The following is a 26,642-nucleotide window of genomic DNA, read 5'->3' as shown; positions in this document are numbered from 1 at the left end:
GTATCAAAGATAAGGGCACACTCTCTGTGCCTCTGACTCCAACAATCTTGGCTTGGTTTACTCCAGACATGGGCATATTCATCTTTCCATGGCTGTATTTTTCCAAAGGCAGAAACAAAGTATGCAATTTTCTGATATGGAGATGATGAGAGGGTGAACAGTGCTTTCCAGAAGGTGTTTGCTCTCCTCCCTGGAGCTGTGCTGCACCTGGCCCTGTAGTGCCATCACGCTGAGCTTCACACAGCACAAGGAACTTCTCTGGATATTTACTGTTATCAGCACACAAACATCATCCAACAGTACAAATTCACATTACACCAGTGGGGCAGCAAAGAATTTTTCACATTGTACAGAGTTTCACAGAGAATTTAATCCAGGACGATGAGAAGAGCTCGTTTCAAGCAGATTCTAAGGGTAGCTTGGTCAGTTGCTAATCAAATTATTTGAAAGATGAAACCATCCTTTTTCTCCTGTTTTGTGTTATAAACCAAACTATACTGCTTGCAATAGCATAATAGCTTGAATAAAAGCTGAAGAAGGTGCTTTTATTGGGTTAATGTTGCTGCAAGCAGCAGGGAGGTGAAGTCTGTCCTCACAGTTCCTCAACAAGCTTCCAATATTTGCTGCTATAGCCACTGTAGTGAAACAGGTTTGCCATGCACTAGTTTTTGCATTACACTTGAGGACTTAGCCTTTGGATGGATATTCTCCTTTCTTGAAATCTGGGCAAAATCTAATATATAAAGATTTTTTTATGTATTTGTATGTCTTGTTTCCTTGGCATTGGCAGGATTTTTTCTGCAAGAAGGAGGAGAGAAATATTTCTGCAATAATTCTAATAATATTTTTTAGAATTGTTTATTTTGTTGAAAAAGTTGGACCATAATCATTTTGCCTTTGATTAGTTTACTGTGGGAAGAAAACAGAGTCCTCTGGGGCTTTTTCCTTAATTCTCTGGGCCTCAATCTGTTTTTTTCTGAGGGTAAAATTGGCCCCAGTGGATCTAATTCTATTGCTATATTCACAAAAGTGATACTAATATTCGGCCTAGGGGTGAGTTTATCACAAGGAATTAGGTTTTGTAGTGTTTTTCTCAGTTGTCTGAACATTCTGATTTAACTTTTAACAGTATGCTGCTTCCCTGTATCACCTTAGTGTGAAAAAATATTATCACAGTATAAGCTGCTTTTGCAGTAAAAATATCTATGATCCATCAGAAGCAACTTAGGGAATGCTTTTTTTCTTTCAATGTCATGTGCACTTCAGGCAGTATAAATTTCAGAGGGACAGTTTAAAGGGTTACATTGTCAGAAGGGTGGGATTCAGCTCAAGTCTAAGATATTTCATTAACAGGCATGTAGTTGTCTGGAGGTACACTAAGCACTTTGTTCTGTCCCCTAAAATGAGGGCATCTCCTGACATTTGGAATGTCCTAAAGATTCTTAAACATCTCTGTGGCGTTGATAGCTCTGACTCATGATCTCTAGGAGTCTTTCAGTCTTCCAGTGCAGTAGCTGGAGGCTGAAAATGCATAAGGTGTGACACTAGCAACAGAATTACATCTAGGTGGGTAAGCTCACCATGCAGACTTGATCATACATATTCAGTGAGCCAGGAGATCATTTTGGTTCACCTGAAAGTCTACTTCAAAGGTTGAAGCTATCTAAAATAAGCAATCTAGCACCATTTGAGAAACCCTGGGATATCCAGTCCTTAACCTTGGCACTAGCATGTGAGTTCTCCATCCCAATAATGAGCTCTCATCTTGTCCATGTTTAACAATTTGTTTTACATTTATAGTAACTGAGGCATCATTGATTTATTTACCATGCATTTATTGCCATTATATCTGGAGCATGCCTCTATCTTCTGATCTCAGCTGTATAATTCAGGATCTTGATGGTTTATTTATAAATAAGCATGTCTGACATGTGTCTTGCTGACATTACACAGAAGAGCCCTAAATTGAAATCTAAATAGATAAGAAAAATATTGCCTCAAGGTATATCTTTCATTGAGTCGTGTTTGATCCACTTGCCAAAAAATCTTTTGATTTAAGAAAATGGCCAGGAGGAATATTTTGAGTCTATATCTAATTTGAGACATCATGCTTAGTAATAATAGCAGTAGTCAGACATATATTTGCAGTAAAGATGCCTGTTTATGAATGATTCCAAGTTTTTACAGTCAATAGAGAGACCCTTTAATGCTTTCACATTGGCACAAGGTTTAAGAGATCATGTGGAAGAAACTAAGCAGATTTATCAAAGATAAGCGTGTCAACAGATATTAAATACAAAAATACTGTCTTGTGCTGGAAGGCTCTGTGCTGCACTAGAGTTTAGGGAGTATTCCATATGCTTCCCTGAATCTCATACCCTCATCTGTATTGCTGTGACTGAGAGCTTTCAGACAGGCGGGGAAGATGGACTTTGGCTATGACATGCCATCACTCTTATCCAAAACAGTTAATTTCCTAATTCCTAACTTAAAAGCTAAAACTTATTAAACATACTTCATCCTAAAAATACCGGCTCAGGGCATCACAACCAGCCAACCATGCTGCAGATGTCTTTGTTGGAGTTGCCTAATGGTGAACCCTCCACCTCATATCTCAAACATGTAAAACACAGTTAATATATGACTTAAAAATATTTGAATTGCACTACAGTTTAATTGGTGGTAATAGAGAGCAAAATGAAGAGTGAAGGTTACCTAAATAATTGGTGAGTTCTAAGTTTTTGTACACATAAAACACGATGCCTACTGGTTATTTTCTTTCTGTAGCAAAAATATATTCCTTGGTGAAAGTATTACACTTCATTGTAAGAAGCATATCTATAAGTCATCAAATTATTATTTGTATCATTAATATAATAATCATATCTGAGATATCAGGAATTTCTGATATATTGAATTACTAAGTAAACCAGTCAAGAGGGTTTCCTCAGTCTTGCACCAAAGAAATAACTCTGAAACTCACCAAGAAATCTCCTCCTGTAGGATACATCTTTCCTTTTTTTCTGGAAAACTTCAGACTTGGTTGTGTCGAATAAATATGTAAAGAGTTCTCATTTGTTCTAGATTTGGAATGATGGAGAATATGGAAATAGTTTTTAATTGTCATTTAGCTATTTTTCATCTCAGTATGGGGGAACATCCTAATTTGTGTAGGGCTGCAATGGATTTCTTCCCTGGAAGACTAAGGCTTTTTAAATGAGTTGAGGAAGCAAAAGTTTCTGCTAGAACAGGAACAGGTAGATGAATAATGTTGAGTTGAACCCAGCTAGAACATGGATTATGTCAGTGACCTTTGAGCCACTTCTAGCCTTGGAGACAAGAAAAGCAGCTGCTGTCCTTAAAATAAGAGCAGAACAATTACTCATGTTAAGCAGCCCATGATTTAAAGGCTTTCTATATTTGATTTTGTACATGGGAACCAGAAGATCAGCTACCTACCCAATTTTGGGTAGGGCCCTTTGCAGGTGAGGGGAAGGAAATGTAGTGACTCTGTTTTGAATGCCAAACAAGGAATAAGTATGCTGTCTTCAAAATGGCTACAAATGTTATATGTGCATAAAATGCTAGGCAGTAAATGGGATTGGATGCTGATTACATCATACCACACGATGTGTTTTTGAAAATATGAAAATTGGACATTAATCCATGCAAAAGATAAAATGAAGAAGTCTTCTTGAAGCCACAGAGAAAGTTCATCTTTCCTCTAGACAATCCCAATGTGCTTTTTTCTTTCACTTTAGTGGAGAAGAGAATTCTAAATATATGTCTGAAATCTTTATTTTTCTCCATAAAAGCTAGCTTATCAAGAAGAAGGTGATTTGCATATGAATTTGCAGGTTTTGTGTTGTACTGTTTGAGATTTTCCTGGGCAGTTGGGTGGGTAACTGATGCTGTGTCAGCAGCATACACTTGTTTGTGTGTGATGGAAGGAGAGCTTTCATTTGAAGTCTTATTTGTTAGAGTGTCTATCTGCAGTGCTGATTTGATATTTGCTACACTGCCTGAAAAAGAGAGCAATTCACTGAGAATAATTTTTCAAGGTTAGTAATTGCCAGATACCACGTTTTTTCCTCATCTTTTTAAGGCTGGGCTTTTTGAGTTTTTTCAGAGCCAAGCATAGGTGTTGTGTTATAGTAGTTGAACTCCCATCTCATCATATTCATTGGGTTTTCTAAATGTTTTTCCAGGCATTTTCTCACACACCATCCCCCAAACCTTTGTTTTAAATCTCATGCTATCACCTGGATGGGTGGGAGAGAGTATTTTTGACTGGTGCCTATTCTGTTGACCTGCCTCTAAGATAACAAGTGTGGACCACAAAATGAGTTCTGATGAAATGTACCATCTTTTCAAAGAGGCTTAGCTCAAAGGATAGCTTGGATGCTTGGCTCCTCTTGTGCAGTAAAATTGTGTCTGACATCTGTTTAATACAACTACACGGAGCTTAGAAGCGAAGGGCAAGCCTGAGGATTCAAGCTGATGGAAACCTGCTGCCAATGCAGTGTGTGTGCTCATGTAGTTTATTAATCTTGTCAGTTGTTATTACCTTTTTATCTGGATTCTGTTAACTTAAGATTTGTATGTAACTCATGGAAAAGATACGTTTTTGTTTTCTTTGTTCGGATATGAGATGTCTGCTGGCATAAGTCTTCAAAGGCATTAAGTCAGTAGCATCATGGAAATTTGGCTATGTTTTGAGCACTTGAGCAGCTATAAAAATTAGACTAGGTTATTTTAACAGGCTATTGTTCCATAATCTATCTCATCTTTCTTTCTATGTTTTTTTTTTCTTTTTTCTTTTTATAACTTTCAAGTCATTTAAAGCTACTTAGCTTTCATTCCCAAGTCCAGTAAATGCTGTTACTTAGTCTGTAAGACTTTTTAATTTCAACATTATATATCCACTTATTACAGATAAGTCAGCAGAACATAGAAACACAATCCAAGCAGTGGAGACCTTTGTATATAGAAGAGTACCACTCTGAAACAGAAAACTTCTCAAAGGTTTTTTTTTGTTAGAGCAAAATGAAAAAATTAAATATGCTTATGCAACAGAGAACAAAATAGTAGAAGAAATTTATTTGACCCTCTATTTCTTTTGTTGCTCTGATTTGGTTACCCTTGACTGTTTATTTCCTGTTGCATGATCTCTTTGCTGTGGACCCTTGGCAAGTGTTTTACTGTCACTTATTCTTTACATTTCCTCTCTTGACCCTCCTGACAGGATTAGACAGTTACATGTCCTAACTCAAAGCTATGACCAGTGCTCATTCATGCTTCCAGAAACTTCTTCACTGCAGAATCTCATTGCATTCATGCTGAGTATCTTTACAATATTCCCTCTGCAAGGCTTCCATTCTCATCTTGATATCATTTTGGGGACAAAGACTTGCCTATATCTCTTAATATCAAAAAGGTACTCTTTGCTCATGCAATGTGGAAAATCATTTTATTACCACTTGCAATACTTGAAGATAATTTCCATTGTTTTGGATTTTGTTGCTGTTACACCATGCTATGCAAGAAACACCTTAGTAGTCATCTACTGAATTATGTTTTATATATTCTTAAATAAGCCTCTGTTATATTTTGTGTCAACAATCTATACTTGGTGTCTTTATTTCCAGTATTATACAACATAATATGCTACCTTTAGTTTGTTTCAGTTTTGTCTTCAAGGCTGTCTTAACAAGAGCATGGTTTCTTGATGCTTGATTTGTCAAGGTTTTCAAAGTGAAAAATGGAGGTTGGTTTTGGTTTTTTTTTTCCACAGCCCACACAGGGGTTCTGTAAATATAATGCTGTTCCCTGAACTCCCTCTCTTCACTTCCAAGTGTCTTTTCCCTGTGAGCTCCTCTCAGTGTGGCACTCAGGTCTGGGAAATAAGACAAGAATGGTCTCACCAACACTGTTAATAACTTGGAAAGAAGCCTGCAAGATAGAAAATGAACTGGAGAAAACACGGATTTGATGTCCTGAAATAATTTGGAGTTGTAATTGGCTCTTAATCTCGTATCTAAGCCTGTGATATCCATCCAAGACCATGCTTCCTATATACTGAACGCTTTCTAGACACGCTTAAGGAACTACAACTTTCCTCCTAAATATTACTACCTAAAGTTTCTTTTCTCTGATTTAAGACTGCAAAGTGCATTTTTTTAGCAATGGGAAGATATTTTAAACTGCACAGTTAATTTCAATCACTCTTCTTAGGGGTGGCAGTCAGTTGGTTTTAACCATTATCAGTAACGTATCACTACTTTTCTTTCACAATACTGTGTAATACAAGTGAACACTCTTATTAAACTGTAGTCAGACCATATTGTCATTCATAACACCACATTTGAAATCCTCTAAATGGCATTCAGGGCAAAAAGAACAAAACTACTATCACATTTCTTGGGCTAAATTTTGAAAGAATTCTGTTGAAGGTGCAAAATTTGAGGAACTTCTAAAAATTCTCACTGAATGCATATTTGTACATTTGCAACTAAACACCCCTAGACAGGGTTCCCCTAGGCCTAAGAATTTCTGCAGCCATCACAACAGAAAGCTGAATCTTGGTTTCAGACTTGATTCTGCACTGTTTCCATGTACATACTTCTTTGACTTCAAGGTTCGTCTTTCATTGTTGACCCTTGTGTGCAAAAATATTTACTCTTTCAAACATCAGAGGTTTCTAAAGAGCTGGAAGCTTTGCTAAGAAAGTAGTTTCCCTTCATACATAAATCTGATTAGTGCTGTTCTATATTTATTACTGCTTGTGATGTTATTCTCAGCACTGTAGCAGGGAGGGAGACATGTGGAAAGTGCTGGCTGAAACAGTGTCCTCAGCATCTTCCTGAGACATTTACTTATTGAATAGTAAGGTGTGTGATGTATAATCTTTTATTTCTCTTGGATTCATTTCTATTAGCAGATTTGCAAGAACCAACAGCAGTGAGAAGTGACTCCTCTGTATTTTGATAGTCCAAAAATACATCAAATTCAAAATGTCAAAAATGATAGGTGTCATGTAACCTAATTGACACTTTAAGTATAAGCCCTGGAATTTGCTGATTATAATGCACATGTTTTCCTATATTTCCCATTTCATTGAGATTTTCAGGCTTTTCCATAGCATTCATTAATGATATTCTGTTAATTTTTAACTTGTACTCAAGGAATGTCTGTTTATGTGGTGACAAAGATAAACATGATACTCTTCTGTAAGAGGTCCTTTGAGAAATTTATTTTAAATATTGTGTGGTAAATTGCATTCTTACACCTTCAAAATTTCAGATGAAGTCAGCAGGAGCTTTTGTGGACACTCATGAGCTAGTTTTTATGCAATCAACCTGGGAATGAGAGTAGTGTAATTGTGCTGGGCTGGAGCACAAGCATGAATTACACATCCTGTCTGGAAAACTGGGTGAATAATGGGCCAGCTAGCCTGAGCTAACCTCTGTGCTGCTTTGGCTGCACTTTGTCAGAACTAAAGTTAGCTCATTTAAAGCTGACCCTGGCAGGCTGACACATGCTATGGGCTCACCTGTAAGTGCAGTGAAGACCCACCTTTGCTACTGCAGTTGATACACGATTCTCAACCAGATCTGTTATGAAAAAAGCAGCTGAATCAGGAAATCTTAACCTTATTAATGATGACAGCAAAACTCTTGCCGATTCTTTTCTGTGGGATGACATGTCACCCCACAAACATGAAAATTGCTTGTTTCTGCATCTCTTAAAAAGGTTAGTGTATCAAGGGAAACTTTTCTATATTGCAGTGGCAGTCAGGAAGGGATCTGCTTACATTAAGCCTTTTCCTTACTAAGCCAATGGGACTGAAAAAATACATTTCTATGGCCTTGTGGTTGCTAAGGAAAATAACTCAGAATAGTGTGTTTCTGGCTGACAAACTAAAATCATATTTATTGGGGTATTTTCACAGTTAAACGTTCAAGGACTTGGTACGAACTCTGCTATGTGTCTCTGTTACTCAAAACAGGGCAATTGCCCTAGTCAAAAGTGAACACATCCAGTTGTTGATTAGTTACAACACGAGGATTGATGGCTTGTTTATCCAAATGTTACAAATTCTCTGGTTTTCAGTTTTCCTTTTGCGGTAGCTCTTGCCTCTGCTATATAAATGTGGTTACCAAAATCTGGTAACTATATAAATGGGGGAGAGAGCCTGTGGTGATACGATGCAAAATATGCAAACAACTTTGGCTAAACATAGCTTTACCAGAGTTTTGTTATATAAATGTCAACTTAAAATTAAATGTTATGGAAACATTTCTTTTATCTTTATGGACTTTACCAGCTGCACAGTTTTCTCAAGTACAGTTTACATTTATGATGTTGTTTAAATCTATCACATACATTCAACATGCACAGAAGAATTTTTTAAAAGCAAGCTGTTTGCATTTGTGCAGTAATTACCCAAGGTCCAGCTTTAGTCTTCCATATGCAAGACAAGTTTCTGCTGATGCTAGGGGGACCAGGAGTCACTGAAGCTGCTAGCAGCAGTTTTATTTTTCCAGAGATTAACGAGCTGAAGACTTTTTATATTTGTTTGCTGCGGAACTATGGTATCCTGTGGTGCCTTAGGAAGAGTGCATTGCCAGCAGGTCGAGTGAGGTAAACTTGCACATCAACTCACCTCTAGTGAGCCAAGTCTGGAGTTCTGTGTCCAGTTTGGGGCTACCCAGGACACAGGAGACAGGGAGCTCCTGAAGCAGGTCAAGCAGAGGACTGTGAAGGGACTGGAGCAGCTCTATTAAAGGCTGAGAGAGTTGAGCCTGTTCAGCCTTGAGAAGAGTTGACTGAGAGGGGACCTCAGCAATGTCTATCAGTAACTGAACAGAGGGTGCCCAGCGAATATTTCCAGGCTCTTCTTGGTCATGCCAAACAACAGGACAAGAGGAAATGGGCAAAAACTGATGCACAGGAGCTAGCCTCACCTGAACATGAGGAAGAACTCCTTTATTGTGTTGGTGACTGACACCAGAAGAGATTTCCCAGGAAGGGTATGGAGTCTCTCTCAGTGGAGGTATTTAAGAATCATCTGGACACAATCCTGTGCCATGTGCTCTGGCATGACCCTGAGCAGGGAGGTGGGACCAAATGACCCAGTGTGGTCCCTTCCAGCTTGACGCATTCTGTGATTCTGTGACCCACACTGTATCATTATTTTACAAAACATGGCTAGATGTCACAATATATTTGCCAATTAGAGATTTTTTTTCCCCTTGGATATTTTGTACTGCCATTCCAGATATTGCATTTTAGCCCCATTTTTCCTCCATCTGATATGAGACTTACCTAGGAACTGCAATAATACCAAAAAAAGGCAAAATTGTGCCTTTTAAAATTTAAATTAAAATTGTGTGGTCCCAACCTCTATCAATCAGGTTATAAACATATTTTGAACTAGCAGTGTTAAATTATGTAACAACAATATGCTACTGTGCTGTGTTGCAAAGCAGAAATGTTAGGTACAATACATACAGTTAAAGTATTTGAGTGTCTCAGGTTCATAGCGTAGCTGTCTCTACAGAACAGATCTGGTCATGAAGCTACAGAAGCCGGCAGATGGAGATTATTCCAGACATATCACCTCACTGTGAGTCATGGAAAATAGACACCAGCATTCATTAATGCTGTAAACCTGCTTGGCCTGACATGAGCTGGGTTCAGTGGTCATTGGATTAGAATTTGGAAATCAGAGCTCACTTCTGTTTGTAACTTCCCTAGTTCCTAAAAAATTATTCATTCTGTAGCAGCCCATAATAAGGATTTAAAAAGTCAAGATGCAAACAGATTAACAGGAATAGTGATTGACAGCCACTCAGAATGCCACACAGAAGTGGCAACAGGGCAGATTCTAAGGAGTAGGTTCAGGTGAACAAATGAAAATATACATTTTAATAGAGCTGTTTCTTAGATTTTTTAATAATTCCCAGTTTGTTTGCATGCTAAAAGTACGTGGTTTCCAAAACTGAGATTAGACAGCCTGATAGCAGCAGAGTTTGTTCAGATCCACAGTCTGAGGTTCAGGAAGCCCCTGAGCCACAGTCTGCTGGTAAAAAACCAGCTTGGCTCCTCCACAGTCTTCCTTTCATATCTGCTTCCAGTCACTGCTGCAAGGGCTGCACAGGCTTTGGTCTGTGGCTGTCCAGACAGTGAAATGGCAAAGAACTTCACAGAAAACTTTATTCCATGAAAAAGCAGACTCATATGGACTCAAATTACCAGGTTGACTTTTCTTTTCTAAGTTCTGGAAAAATCAAATTATTTAGAGAAACTTTCAAGTGCTTCATTTAGCTGTTACCTGATCTACATTCAGCCAGCCACAGACTTCCTGAGGCAACTGGCAAAAGCAACTAAGTGGGAGGGTTTGGAGTTTTTCTTTTTGTCTGTGAAGAAAAATCAAAGACTTTTGATTACTCTCTCCCTTTTCCTCTGAAGCAAAAAGCTGCATTTTATTTCTTGTTAAGTGCTAGAGATCAAATCTAGTGTTAAGAAAAAATCTTCCAGCAGATCAAATTGTCAGGGTCTCAGTAGGTATTTTCACCTTTTCTGCAGTCAGGCCAAGGTCTGCCTGCATAGCCCTTTCCATATGGTACATTCAGGTGCAGGGCCTTGTGGAGGGGCTGTGCTCTTCTCATGTCACAAAGACATGGAAAAGTTCAGTCTCGTGAAGTGCTGCAGTCACTAGTGCTCTTCAGAAGCCTGGCTAAGTGAGCTCCTGCTCATACCCAGTCATAAGCTCCAAGAATTATGTGAATATTCATTTTTTAAAAGTAATTCTCTCTGATGGTCTACATTTGTGCAAAATCCTTCCAGCCACCCTGGTTGTGCTTGCATTACAGCACGCTGGCTGAAGTAGCCTTTTTGTCTTAGGTCTCTCATTACAAATCCTCATTCTTCCCCTAAACTAAAAAGCTGATTAGGTGGGCAGGTGTAGCATGTGACCTACTGTGGCCACAGCTAGAGGAAAAATACTGTGGAAAGACATCACATACCTGCTAAAGAGATGATAAATACATTTCTAAATGAAAGTTCTGCACTGCTGGACATCTGAACCTGTGTCTGGGCATTTAATCACTGCATTGAGCCTCAAAAGTGCTCCACAGGCAAAAGAGTACTCCTAAGCATGGCAGCTCAAAACAGCTACTCAGGGCTTCTGTGTCTGAAGATACCAGCTAATTGCTGGAAAACCCTTCAGTTCTGGTAAAGAAATAATGATTTATATAATAAATATATCATTATCAGGCACCCTTTTTTACTTCATTGGCACAGGCTTTGTGATATTGCTTGACTTTTCAGTAAGATAAAATAAATCTCTGACAGGACAAAAGGAATATGAACAAGTAAGTCAATTTATAACAAATTAAACCCATATCTATCACTATAGTAAAAATAGTGGTTTAGCTTTGTTCTTGCCTGGGTTGCAGGAAAAATAACCAGCAAAATAACAGGAAAGAAAGTGCTAAGAATAGAAATGCAGGTAATGAGAATACTACAAAGAACTGTGAAGTTATTTTGAGTTCAGAGGCCTTGATATTGAGACTAGATTCTCTTTAAGGTGCCATTCTGTGATTCTATGATTCTACGATTCTGTGATTAATGTTAGGTTTTCAACTAGAAGAAACGAATTCAGTGAGGTTATTGGGGTAAGGAGGAATATCTATGAGAGAATAGCACCAGAAGGATGAGAATGCATACTATCCCATCATCCCAACACATGAGGACAACTTGTTCTTAACATAGCAGATTGAGTGATACATCCACTCAATGCAGATTGGGTCTGGTGACGTGGGAAAAATAAAATAACAAAGTTGTTTGATGATTAGACTTTGAGGAGTAATGTGATGCTCAAAGTTTTTATGTAAGAATTGAATATACATGTTAAGAAAAAAAATGTAACTGTGCAGTCAGTCAGGTGTTGTACCAGGCTGTCCAGAGAGGTCACAGCCTCCTTTCCTGCAGACACTCACCGCTTGACTGGACACGACCTTGAGCAAGCTGATGTAATTGAACTTGCTTTCTGCAGGGACTAGACAAGGTAACTGCTGGAGGTCCCTTCCAGCCAGCATAGGATTGTGATTTTTACAAACTTCCTTTGTAAAAGAAGCCAGTGTAACTTGAGTTTCATTAGAGATTAATATGTTGACTCTAGCAAACAGATTCTTGATTATTTATTTGTCATCACAGTTTATTTCATACAGTTTTATAGGAAGTTTTGACTAAATGATCTTCTGTTGCCTTGATATATTGGTTGATTGGGTTACTTTTTTATCTGTGTGCTCTCATATGAATGGATGGATACTGCTACTTGATTTTTCACTTAAATCAAGATACCCAGTCCTGTTCAACATTCATTGTGTAAAGCTACGTAAATAAATGTTCATAATGGATCACAGAATATATGAAAAGAGCAGAACACATTTTTTACACATAAATATATAAAATGTTTTTGGCTCACCCTGAATCCACTCTTCCACTTGTCAGGCTTCCTGAGGAATCAGGGGACAGGCAGACATGCGTCTCTGTTGGAAAGAGAAAAGCAGTGCTCTCACTACAAGGAGGTGCAGTTGGCTGGTGTATCTCAATTAGGAACAATTCCTGGCTGTGCTGGAAGTGCTCTGTCTGGGCACCATACATAGCTTTAATCACTCCTAGCCTAGGAAGGACCAATTCTCAATTCTAACACAATTCTATGCACTTGAGTTAATATTTTAAAGACAGTTAAAAATTTAGACTCTCAGAGGCTCATAATTTGCAAAAGCTATTCATTGCCTACCCTGTACTGATTTTTAATGTGAAGATTTATGAACTGTAGGAGGCAAAATTATCATGTATCTCAGCTTCACATTGTTAATGCAGGAAAACAGCACCACTGTGTCTTATGATGGAGTTGTCTGGACTGAGTACACTGGAGAGAGTATTACTCTGTGTTGGGAGTCACAGAGAGATGTTGCTTTGGCTCTCAAAGAACCAGGAGTCGTTCTTAGCTGAAATATACCAACCGACTGAACCTCCTTGTACTGATAGAAGTGTTTTCCTCCTTCTAGCAGAGATGCATGTCAGCCTGTTCTGGGAATTACAATCCTGTTTACTAGTACAGTCCATACAACTACTGAAGGCTTATACTTTGTATGTTGAAGCTCCAAGAAACTGACTTCAACTGTGTGGTTTACAAAGGGATCTCCAGGGCTTCTTCTCCAGCCTTGGAAGTATGCAGTGTTCAGCATGTGCATTGCAATCATCTGTGATGAAACTATGCACATGGAATCACAGAATCATAGAATCATAGAATGGTTTGGGCTGGAACTGACCTTTAAAGATCATTGTGTCCAACGCATCTGCTGCAGGCTGGGACACCTGCAACTAGATCAGATTACTCAAAGCCCCATCCAGCCTGGCCTTAAAAACTTCGTTAAGTGCTTACAGGATCATCCTGTGTGAAAGGAAATTGATCTGCTGAAATAAAATTCACTTAAGACCATCTCTGTGCCTGCAATATGTCTGATAAATGCAAACTTGTTTCACACAAATTTCTGTGCAGAACAATTTTGGCAAAGAGTGCAAGCCACTGTAAGATAAAATGTTGGAAAGTAAAAGCACCCTCATGTGTTGTTTCAAACAGGCAAGCAGCAGCTTTAATGTGTTTAAGATCAAAGGGCAAGTTTTTCCCCATACGGAAAATAAGTGATCTCTGTGTATTTAACATTCTGCATAAGTGCAACAGTTGTTCCAGAACCTTTGCAACTCAGCATTTAATAAAATAACTCATTATTGAAACAGAAACATTACTGTTGCCGAAGCAGCGCAGAAGCAGAGCTTTGGCACATGGAAGCCAGGCGTGTGAGCAGCAGCTGGACAGACAGCCCAGCAGAGGCAGGCCCTGCTGTGGGCACACCAGCACTGCCCTTCCACCCTGCAGTCACTGCTGGTGTGCTCTGCAGCCCTCCTGGTAGGGACCTCTGAATATCTTGTGTGGTGCACGGAAGAAATTATGTAGCACTCCTTCCAGTTGGAGTGATTATGAGATAAAAGACCCTGAAAAATAGAGGAAATTAGTCACATCATTGGGCTTTGACTATAGAGACCTGGACAGAATAAAGGCTTATTGTGAAAAGGAAGTGTTACATCTTGCTTTAGGTCTCAAGACATAAACAGCACCGCAAGAAGTTTTCTGTTCTGAAGGTAATGTGTGATACACAGCCATGAGCTGTTTGTTGTACCCTCTCCAGCAAGACCTAGTGCTTGACAAAGTGTATTTCTTCTCTTTGCTTTTAAACACAAAGAAACTTAGGCATATGAGGAAATAGGCGGATACGCCAGTGCACCCTCAGCTTTGAGACTTTGTGCAGCTTTCCTGTCAATACTATATGGATGAGCATAGAGAGAAGAAAAGTGTTGCTGTAAGTTAAACCCAGGAAATTGTAATTGTCATTTGAACCTTTCAAGATGGGATTCTTCTCTTGCAATCTCACATGCTTCTGCAGTCAGGTTCTGGTCTGTTAGTACTGCTGCCTAACAACAAGAAAGGGCACTTCAGATTCCAGAAAGTGCAGGATTTATTTAGATTATGGAAGACAAGACTAATGGTGTGGTATAAAACTGAACACTCTTGAGCTAAAGCACCATGATTGATTCTTAGAAGTAAGTTTAATACTAACAGTGCATTATGTTAGAAAAATATTCTGTGTTCCATTTATATCCTTGTTTACTACTGGGAGAAAATTATAGGAAATTAACAGCATCTTCTCTGCTACAGTGATATTTATGAGTTAGATCATAATTCCCAACACAAGCCATGCTTCCACTGAAGTGGTCTGTAGGGTTTCAACAAAAACCAAAACCCAGCAATTCGTTACTAGGAGTAAATAAAGTTAGAGAAAGAAGACCTAGATCTTGGCGCATTAAAGAAATTTTTAAAATGCTAATTCTTGATAACATTACAGCATTTTTCTGCCAAGTTTAATGAGCCCTGACATTTGTGGCTGCTTAGATTTCTGTTGTAGTTGTGAGGGATACTGAGGCAGTAAGGTAGCCTAGACTTGTAAATACTGTTATGCTTATTACTTTTTTTTATTCCATCATGAATAAATGGGGTTTTTTTCAGGACAGACTTGCTCTTGCCTCTTCATTCTCCTTTTTAACACTCCACAATGGAGTGCTCAAAAACATTCTTCTGTGTTTCAGTGTATCAAATATGATAAATCATTCCTGTCTTAATCAGCTTGCAGAATTGAATAATCATAAAGTGATCTGATTAATTAGTATCTCTGATTTTTTATCACTTTGTACCATTCCTCCCACAGCCAACCAATGATGTGGTACAATACATCTCAAAGCTCTGATGTTTCCACTTAATTTTTATTTTATTTAAAAAGAAATCTTTTTTTAAAGTGCTTTATTTTCTTATCTACTATTCTGGTTAACATGTGAGATAAACACATTTAATGACAGCAAATAAATTGGAATCTCCATACAAAGCCAAGTATCCTATAGATTCTTCATCTATATCATGGACTTAAGCATTACTGCCAGAACAACCATGTTACTTTTGCAGCCTGGAAAGCTATTATTGGAGAATTTGTGGGTACTTCTTTGTCCACTGTGGGTACTTTCTTGTTCACATTTCTGCAAGGATAAAAAATTTGTAGAAGTAGACAAGGGTTGCTAAGATGCCTTCTTGAGAGATATGGTTAAAAGAAACAACATTTGCTTATGTGCTACTGTACACTATCTCTGTATGAATGAATTTGAGTGTCCTTTCCCCTGAAAAACTCCCTAATTGTCAATGTTGGTGACTATATATCAAAGAAAAACAAATGTAAAACCAAAGCAAAATCCAGTATATAATATACTACTGGAGAAAAATAAGAGAAATGAGGAAACTGATTCTTGTTCCCCAGCTCTTCGATAGGATGAAGTATTTTAGGTGAAAATGCACAGCTGCCTTGAGTGCCTCCCACAGTATCAACATCTCATAATCAAGTTGGGCTAATTGTCTTAACCCCAAGTTTTAAAATATGTCAAACAGGCACCTGAATTTGAATGATTAAATTTTCAATAGATTTTGTCCCCATCTTTACCTTTGATTAAGATGTAAAACAGTACTGAAATCACAGAATCAAAGAATATTCTGAGTTGGGAGGTACCCACAGGGACCATCAAAGCCCAGCTCTTGGCCCTGCACAGGACAGCCCCAAGAATCAGACTATGTGCCTGAGAGCATTGTCCAAATGCTTCTAGAACTCTGGCAGGCTTGTGCTCTGACATGTCCTTAGGATGTAAATTACAGCTCATTTGCTAAATAGGCTTTTATGATAGTGTTTATTCAACACAATAACTTGACATCCAGAAGTACCTATCCATAGTAAAAGATGGATACAGGCAAGTACAGAGGAAAATTTCAGCCAGATACATGGTAACTCCCAGACCATACCCAGGAACTGTCTAGGAAAGTGGTGTTTTACCAAAGCTAAAATTATTCTAATGGCCGTCCTCAGCATGTAATGGTGCAGGCCATCAGCTGCCATTGGGATGTCATTCCCTGCCGCAGCACTCAGGGATCCAGCGAATCACAGAGTGGGATTAACTCCAGAGGATAAGGTAGGCGGGCTGTTTTTCTCCCAACACAGCATGTTTCCTTCTTAGTTTTAGCTGCCAAAGCCAGTGTTGGCACCATTGGCCACTGATGGTCGATTAGGCCACAATGTCTGGCCCTGCTGCAGTAAATCACACCTTGGCTCTGCCAGAGCCAGAGCTGCACTCTGAGCACCAAGCAAACAGACAACTCTTGTGGCATAAAAAGTACCCAGCAGCCCAAAAATCTTTCTGTTCTTTTACATTTGCTTTGTAAGTTAAAAAAAAAGAAAAAAGCAACCAAACGTGGTAGTAGCAGTATTTTTATTGTAAATCCCAAAGACCCAAAATGCTGATTTTTATAGTGGATTATGCTGGTGATTGCAGAACACATTTCTTCCTTTCACATCTATACAGTTCTAATATTAAGAATTATTTTTCTCATTAGCAAGACATCTAAGTACAGTATGCAAACACTTTTACAGAAAAAGGTTATTTGAGTACTTCCTTTTGCCCTAGGCTGTAATAATAGTTAGAAAAAAATAGACTGAAATAGTAAAATTATTTTAAAAAAAAGGTTATATAGTGGTCTTCACTTCTCCGGCTTCATATTGTAATTCTTTAAATTTTCTCTATTTCATTATAAAAAAGTTTTTATCTTAATTTTGTATATGTTCTAAAAAATTATATAAATTCTGCAACCTATGTTCAGTGTTAAAGACAGCACAGTTTTTATACATATTTTAAATTAATTTTCTTGTGAAGTGTCTATGGTCAAGCAAAGGTTGCTATGTAAGCTACCAGACTTGTCACTGGGTGTTGGAGCTATTTGATGCAAAAGAAAAAACCTACAGAGTTGTCTAAATACAAATTTTATTTACTAAATTAAGCACTCAGATTTGAAAATTTTGGTCTACAAAAAGCTTGAGAATGATAAAAGGAGCATTTTGTCATTTTCTACAGGTTTGAGGCAAATCAGTATAATTCTTCCCAATCATTAAAATGGTTAAAATCTGGAGGAGCACGTGTTTTATTCTTATTTTTCTCTTATCTCCTGTTGAAGTAAGTGAAAATAGAAAATATCTAGGTCACAAGTATCTCTGAGCATTAAGAAAAAAGCATTTCTTGTTTTGTTTTGTTTTGTTTTGTTTTGTTTTGTTTTGTTTTGTTTTGTTTTGAGCAAATGTGCTTGCCCAAGGAAGTACAATGCCTCCTTTTTTAGAACCATGGAGAAACTTACCTTGATGTGGTTTTTTTTTGTCTGTGATGGAATGGGTTATCAAATGTGCATTTAATGATACTTATATTTGTGCCCCATAGGTGCCTGAGCTATTTGATTTGCTTTGTTTTGGTATCATCTCCAAAGAGTTATAGCCTCTTCATTGCCTTGTCAATAGAAGCCAAAAACTATCACTTAGTAGACTCTGCTAAAACAATTCCTTAAAAATATGACAGAAAAGATCAATTTAGGTTGACAGCACTTTTATTTTCACTATGGAAATGTAAACTGTTTCATTTTTGATAAACTGTCCTAATTTTTAGAAAGAGTAAATATCCCACAGTGCAATGAAAAATATTTTTAAAACAGAATTTATCCATCACAGCCTGACAAAACTCAGCTTTCTAAATAAGTTGCTTCAGCAGTATGATCAGTTTAAGATCAGTTTAGAACAGTCAGACATGAAATTCAGTTCAAATTTCTGTATTTCTGAAAAAGGTAGCAATTAACCCAAAGAAAGAATATATAAGAAGACAGGTTTGCTGCAATACATTTTTTCTCAAAGATTATTTACTAAGTTTCCTATCGAGTTTATTTTCCCATTCTAAGACTGTGAGGTCTTCATACTCTACCTCTCCATGGCCAAGGTTGTATTATTTCTGAGTAGAAGGCGGTGCAGTATCAAGCCCTCAACATGCTACACTCTTCCATTTGAAGGAAAGGCTGAAGTGCAAGTCATTCTAAAGGAAGTCTACAGAAGAAATTTATGAGCTTTTTCTATGGAAGAGTGCTTATTTTCCATGCAGCTTTTGTCAAACATGCTTAACAAATTGTAATAACCTTTGTCATATCTCATTTTCTTGCATAAACAAGTCACACTGAAACTATAAATGATGGAAAATTTAATCCACATGGCTTGCGTTATCAAAACTGTTAAACTGTATTCTTTTCCACCATGTCAGCAGTGCATTATCTGTTTTATAGGAATGTTGAAAAGATTACTTTTTAAGGGAGATACCGCAGGACCTGTGTAAATGTCCACCTCACGCCTGCATTAGATGATGTTTTCATTTTCAGTTCTTCCTGAAGAAAATGCTTCAGCGTTTCCCTTCCCATATCCTATCAGAGAAGGCATTCCCAGCCATCAGGGTAGCTGTCTGCTCAGAGGCACCAGGAAGTGCCCAGAGGCTGAGGGGGCTGTCAGGTCTGTGCTGCCATCCTGCCCTGAGCATTCACGTCTGCTCTGGGATGGAAGGTGGTACACCAGCTCTCAGGTGAACAATATGCATAATTCCTCCTCTGTGGGAACCTGGGGCCTTGAAAATTGTGTGCATGTATAAAAGTAACTCCTGGTCCAGGAGATGATGTTTTTTTCTTCTGTCTTCCCCAGCATGAGATACTGAATCTGTAAATTCTTCCCTTCATGCATCACAAGGGATGAGAGTGCTGATAACATCTAGCCAAGGCAGATCTGTCCTTTTGCTTTTTGTGAGAATTGTTCACCAAAATTAATAGTACCCATGAAAGTATAATAGTCCTATTATAGACTGTCTTTCCTTTCTTTTTTTTTTTTTCAATAGGGTTTCCTCTGGGTATTTTACCCATTTATCTAAACCTGTGCTATCCGTCCAGTATAATCTTCAGTGCATTTATTTATCTAATGCCTCACACAGATTTTATGCATTCCAGGATTAAAAAATCATGTAAAGGCAGCACTTGGGTACTCAACTCAGCAAGATCCTGATCACTGTCAAGAAAGCATGGTCACTGCCCCTTGCTGTGGAAATAATTACTTATGCAGGGGCTCAAATAGCTTCTTTGTAGGCTCAGACCTCATGAGTGCAAACAACTTCCTCTAAATTTGCAAGAAACTGCATTAGTATGTCAGGGAGAAAAGTAAGAGCTACTTTTTGGTTTTAGTTAGAGTAGGCAAAAGCTTTCAAATATTTTCTACCTTCCATACAAAATCCAGGATAATGGCACTACCAATGGCTTGCAAACAGTTTTGGTCATAATCCTGAATGCCCTTACCTGTATGAGGATGAAATCAGACCTCAAATAATACTGGAAAATAACTCTGGTGGTCTAATCACTTATTTATGCCGCTTAAACGGTGATATATTTTTATTATTTACAGAAGAGACCACAAAAGTTTTCAGATGTTTAACTTTCAATTATTTTAATTCTAGCAGTAAGTCATGTAGCAAAATAGCTCTTAAAGATCTTCCCAGGGTGTATGTTTTGTCTTTATGGTATTCCTTGAATAATTTAACAATTGCTTTAAGCTAAACATCGTCTTCCATATGAACAGCTCTTAAATCAACCAGTAGTAAAATTCTACTGAAAATTATATAAATGGAGAATTGGTAGGTCCTAATTAACCAATTAGAAAAGTTTATGAGAGGTAGATTGATTAAATATCAAAGCTTCTGAGTTATATTATCTTTCATAAACTGGCTTTTCTCCAATTAGTATATGCTTTCAGGAGCAGGGAATAAGATGAAAGGTTCTGCAACAAAACTGATTACTGATGAAACAAAATGGAAGTTGCTGCTTTTCATAAAATACAAGGCTATGGCAGTACTTGAATAATTTTATGGAAAGTTGCTGCCTAAGGCATATGTTTTACTGTCTGATAGTGAATGCATGAGGAAAAACCATCTGTTTTTTTCAGCCTGAACAATTATATGATCCAGATCGAATCACTAGAGGCCAAATATAATTGCTCTGTGTTTTGCTTTTTACTACTCTCTACCTACAGCAGCATGGTCTTGTACAGCATGTATCGCAGCACACAGTTCAAATGATGGCATGGGAATATACTTTTTCTTTGATTGAGGGTTATCAAATTACTATCCAGGGCTTAATGCAATCGTCTACACTTCATCTGTCACTGGAGAAATAATTCCCAATAGGAAAGAACAATTTCTGATAAACTTTGACCACTGTGATGTTTGAACCTTAGGGATTTATTTTGTTGGGCAGATCCTCATTTAACATTCAGCCAGGTGAAAGTTATTGCTGCGTTCTTCATGCCTTCAGTTCCAGCTGGGAAAAAGGAGAGGTGCTTTCGTTGCATGGTCTGAGTAAACAGATTGCGCTAAAAAGATAACTTGTGAAGCCTCACTAGTAGTTTACTTTGAAGGAAAGCACTTCTCTGATATATAAACTACTGAAAATATTCCACTTTTATTGCTGTTGTGTTGTGTTTTACAGCACCTAAATGTATGCTTTTAGTTTTGCCAGGCTAGTAGGACTGGGTTTCTCCCCTCCACAAAGGGGCTTAGAGTTTAATTATGGACATAATGTCCTGAGTGGCACTAAAATAAGTGTTTTGTGTTGGAGGGAGGAATGAGGGGCAGATGGGGCAAAATTTGAATGTGTGGGTGGATAAATGTCAAAATTTTTCTTTTGTTCTTTAATAGTAGTAATAATAATAATAATAATAATAATAATAATTTATAATGATGCTCCATGCCCTTTTGAGTTTCTAGAAAAACTGAGAGCAAGAGTTATAGAAGTTTGGAAAAATTTCTTTCCAATACTATTTTTATGTATTTCTGTGACAATTGTTTCTGCTTTTCATGGATAAATTGCAGAACTATGCCAACCAGGTGCTAAGCCATGCTGCACCTGGCTTTCCTGAATATTTGCTTTTATTTTGATTAATACACTGCTTAACTGTACTCATTCCCTCTCCTGACTCACTTTTCCCATCTATTGTGAATAAACACCTTGCCCACAGTGATATTCTAAATCATACTCCTGACAGACTATGGCAAAGCAAGTGGTGGGTGAATGGAGGATGGTTTTGTGTAGGACTGGGCTGTGACTTAAAAGGTTCAGGTTTATTCCACATGTAAAGATTTTCTGTGTAGCCTTAGGCAAGTCCCTTACCTTTACTGTGGCATGGTCTCCAACTGTGATATGGGAACAAGAAATTTTATTTTTTCCTGCTGTGTCTGTTTTCCATAATTGTGCTATAAGAAATCTCTCCCAAGTGAAAACTGTTACTGTGTGATTGGGTCAACTGGGCCTCCAATTTAGTCAGTGTTACAGGAATAAAATCAAACGAGCAATTTTTAATACCTAAACATGAAGGAAGTAAGCAAATGTCATTTTAATTGATTCAGGTCTAAAAAATTCAGCAAAAGGAAATTACGTTTTTTTACTGTAGATTCTTAGTCACTTCTTAATTTTATTTTGCCCTCCATGCAAGCCTTAATGAGAAGAAACCACACTTATGCCTATGTCAGTAGGATGTAATTATAGGGGGGTTGCATCTGAAGGCTGTAGCAGCTGAAACTACCAGTAATGTTCTATGAGATTTTTCCTTTTTTATAAAGTGAAGTGAAGGGGAGAAAAATTGTTCACAAGATGGATTTTTGTCACTTATCACAGAGTCACAGAATCAGAAAAATAGAATCACAGAAAAATAGAATCACAGAATGGTTTGGAGTTGGAAGGGATGTTAAGATCATCCAGTTCCAACCCCACTGCCATGGGCAGAGAACCTTCCACTAGACCAGGATGCTCATCCAACCTAACCTTGAACACCTCTAGGAATGCGGCATCCACAAGTTCTCTGGGTAACGTGCTCCAGTGCACCCTCACAGTAAAGAACTTCATCTGAATCTTACATCCTTCAGCTTAATGCCTTGTCCCTTGTCTTTACTACTACATGCCCTTGTGAGAAGCCCGTCCCCAGCTCTCCTGTAGGCCCCATTTAGGTGATGGAAGGCTGCTCTAAGGTCTTCCTGGAGCCTTCACTTCTGAAGATGCTGAACAACCTTGAGTCTCTCAGCCTGTCTTCAAGGGAACTGGTCCAGCACTCTGGTCAGTTTAGTGGCTCTCCTCTAGGTGATGTCCCAACAGGTCAAGTCATGTTGAACTTTTTGTCCAGAAACATCCCCAAGTCTTTCTCCTCAGGGCTACTTTTGATCTATCCTCTGACCAGCCTGTACTTGTGCCTGAGTTTTTGCATGAGTCTTGAGCTTTTATTAAATCTTGAAGCATGCATTGATCTTCACCTTTCTCTAGTCTAGAAGATAAGACTTGCCAATGGTGTATGCCAAATGTCCACTTTATCTTCCTGGATACTGATTTATTTACAGTCCTTAATAAAATTTATACACAAACTTCTACCATATTTGATTTTCAGAGTAGAACTTCTCCCCAGCAGTTAAGTAATAAGCTACAAAATGTGCTTCCAAAGTCATATTGTATTGCAGATAAAGATTTTCTACTAGAAATTCTGAAGACTAGACTTATATTTGTATGTAATGTATTGAATATATTATAGCACTCCTATATTACATCATTATGAAAAGTCCATATGTTCTGTGGGGAAAAGTAATCATAGCTCCTGAAGCACAAGTGTATGCAAATGCAATAATATATTGTTATATCCAGTAGTCAGAAACACAGAAGTATATAGGTTGAAAAAAGCCTCTGTGAGTCTTCCAGTCCAACTTCCTTCTCAAAGCAGAGCTCACTTCAAAGTCAGACCATGGCCTTTTTCAGCCAAGTTCTGCAATCTTTGGGGGCAGGGGTTTCACAGTGTGTGGTGCATTGACCCTGTCAGGACACTGGGTACCCACCAAAGCCTCCCTATCATTCCCCTTCCTCAGCTGGATGGAGGAGAGAAAGTATAATGAAAGGCTCACGGGTCAAGATAAGGGCAGGGAGGGATATGTATCTTCATTAATTACAATACCTATTCATGTGGGTTAGAACATCAGCTAATGAGTGCCAGCAATTCAGACAATAGTCAAAGACCTGTTTTTTGTTGGCTGACTCATTGTGCAGCATGACTGACAAGTGTTTCAAGAAGGAATTTAGCAAAACATTGGTAGAATCAATTATTACTGGGTGCTGATTAGTCAGTTCATGATACTGTGGGTAAAATGAATCTCTTTTCTGATCCAGTTTGTAGATGGTTTCACTAGCACAGTGGTATTGTTGGTAAAGCAGTGCAAGAGGAAAGGATGATCCTTACCACCAACAGTTTATGTGTCACAGCAATACCAGTTCTGCTGGCTCGTGTCCACAAACACGTGTGCTGTGACTGCTAAGGGTTGGACATAGCATGTGCAAGAATTTCTGCAGTGATACCATTTGTTTGGATCTTCCTCACAAAAAGATTTAGCTTTTTTTGCCTGTGTTCATCAGAATCATGAAACATACAGGGTCATGTAAACTCAAAATTGTGCTCAAGTTTTCCTCATTATAACTGCCTGGCTTGTGTAATTGTTTCCACTTCTTCAGTGGATTGTATGATACTAAATTGGTTCCCAGAATGGAGCCTGTTCATTGAGGACAGTGATGCCATATCTCTACCTCTCACTTCAGGTTTTTTGTACATGAAGGCTGTTGCTCAGAAGGAGGTTGTTTCGGATGGATAGATAGGTGCAATATATTACTTAGCTCTTCAGTAAGCTTATGCAGCAGGTATTTGTGGCCAGTTGTAGGTGAAATGATTTTTCAGACCTGGGAAGCAAACCTCCTACTGGACATCTTACTTTAAAAGCACTTAGATTATCTGGACTGCATAAAGGTACAGGATTGTGATACAAAAAGTAATCTCTGTGTACATTGGGTCATTTTCCCAAGAAAATCTTATTTCTCTGAATTCTAGCAGTGCTGCTCAGAAACATAGAGATTTCATAACAGGTTATTATTCTAATGTCTTTAATGAACTAAGTTAAGTGGTAGCTGTATTCCTCTCTACTAATGAAGACTGTACAGAGACAGTCTTACATTAATGTCGGTGAAGTACAATCAATATAGATACTGGATCAGGGTACTGTAAAATATTAACAATTGTTAATATTCTTTCTTTTTCAGTTTTCTCCTTGTGTTTGGTTGCTTGATTTTGTCCGTGTTTTCTACTATTCCTGAACACACAAAACTTGCCTCTGGTTGTCTCTTCATTTTGGTAAGTGAAAATTCTAAATACAAGAGTTTTACATATACTTTTGTATACATTCTAAAAATCTCTCTTCCCATGGAAGAAGTAATATAATACAGTGACTGAACACTTAAAAAAAAAAATCAGAGTTTTCCTTGGAAGGATGAAAAAATTATAAGATAGAGGATTTCACCATCTTTTTTATTTAAAAACAGGACAGATAGCAAGACAGTGCTAGTAGAGTACGGTCCTGCATCCCCTTCTTTGCTTCAGAACTGCTGTGGTTTATAACTGATAGATTTTCTACTGCAGTTTGGCAGTGACTGAGCATGAAAGACCTTTGATATTGCTGCTGTCTTTTATAAAGTCAGTATGTAGTAAGAGACACTTAAAATAGGAATTAATTTTGGTATCTTAGATACGGATTTGGGCTAGCTATTGGTAGATACTGACAATTTATTAGCAGTTGCTGCAGTAGGATGTGGTAGTTTCATTATTTCTTCATAATGCGTGCTTTTGTATTATGTTTATCTCTCCTTTTTCCCTTCTGAGGTAAATGAAAGTGGCTTTAATCCCTAAAAGTGCTTAACACTTTTCATGCATTGTACAGGCGCCGCTTTATTCATCTGCTTCTTGATGGGCCATTTAGTTCTGCAAGTGATGGCCTGAGGATAGGCAATAGCAAATATTAAAACGTCACCATGTGCCCAGAGTTACCATGGTTATTTCAGTTCCATGTATTCAGCAGACTGTGGCTTGTTAAGTAGTGCCTGAGGTGAAGTAACTGTTGACAAATGCCAACATTCTAATTGTCATCGTTGTGTATACCCAAAAGCTCTGGTCTTCAGAATGGATCCCTAATTAATTATGGCGTGAGCAGGCTGATAAGCATAATTATGTTGTGTGCTGTGTCTTTACAGCACAATGGGCCACTGCATCAAATACCTGAACTAAATGTCCAGAACTGGCTTAGGTGCAGGTATGTGGTGTTCTGCTCCACTGTATGGTTTCTTAGCAGGGCTAATTAGGGAGAACCATGCTAAATGTTGCCTTTTTCTTCCTTGCCATATTAGTGCTTTCTCTTTCTCTGAAGAAAAGACAAGGTGACATTAAACCAGGTAAAAAAGGTCAGATTTAAACCTGCACCCATACCTAGACCCATTATTTACAAATTTGAACAAAACTTGGTAAATGGAAGTTTGTTTTAATGTTCTGCAGCTAATTATATTATTGTAACTGGTATCTTAATTGCTAAGATTTTTTGGTATAGAAAACAGGAAAATCTGATTAGTCCGAAAATACTCTATTTGTAATAAAAGGTGCTTTTGTGACAAGTAATCTGTTTCCCTGTATACTTATGCAAATTGGTTGCAGAAATGCCATTTGTTCTGACATAAAATATGCATTTCCCAAGAGCCACGTATTTGTTGATTGTGCTGGTACACTTACCACTGCTGATTCCTCAGCTGGCTGGTTCCCTGTACTGTGCCAGGGGTCTCACAGGAGCCACAGTGAGCAGGAGCTCTGTGAAAGCCTGGCCTTGCTCCCAGCACTGGGTAGAGGTGTGCTGAGCTCTGATTGCTCGTACACCAGTCCTTGGAGAGGTGTCCATCAGCTGAGCAGAGCTGCTCAGTGTCTGCTGGGGGAAACTTTGGTGCTTTTTGCCACTAAGGCTTCAAAAATGAGCTTTGTCCATCTTAACTGTTCTGACTGTACATACCAAGGCATCCTCTGAACATGGAATAGGACTTAAGGAAGAAGAGGGTGGATGGTTGATCCTTGAAGCATCAATACTAGCCTCATCCAGCATTTCTATACTATAGCCTACTGTGTTCAACAAAACTTTGTCAGGAATAAACCTAGTGATGACAAATTTTGCATCTCCTGCTGTGGGTCTCTAATGGA

General features: G+C 38.2%; 1 protein-coding gene across 3 annotated transcripts in view; it reads left to right on the top strand.

The window, feature by feature from the left end:
- The window catches only part of KCNQ5 (potassium voltage-gated channel subfamily Q member 5), a 282,028-nt gene that overhangs the window by 169,532 nt on the left and 85,854 nt on the right, over window positions 1-26,642 (top strand). For all 3 annotated transcript variants that reach the window (XM_088052801.1, XM_088052800.1, XM_014263536.2), the window contains exon 2: window positions 24,674-24,764. In XM_088052801.1, the coding sequence (XP_087908927.1) occupies window positions 24,674-24,764 (91 nt within the window). The remainder of the gene's footprint in view (window positions 1-24,673; window positions 24,765-26,642) is intronic.

The sequence above is a fragment of the Pseudopodoces humilis genome, chromosome 3 (genome assembly GCF_049639895.1).
Source record: "Pseudopodoces humilis isolate 2021_Gansu_Grassland_sample_001 chromosome 3, ASM4963989v1, whole genome shotgun sequence".
Lineage (NCBI taxonomy): Eukaryota > Metazoa > Chordata > Aves > Passeriformes > Paridae > Pseudopodoces > Pseudopodoces humilis.
This window is presented reverse-complemented; position numbering and strand designations above follow the sequence as displayed.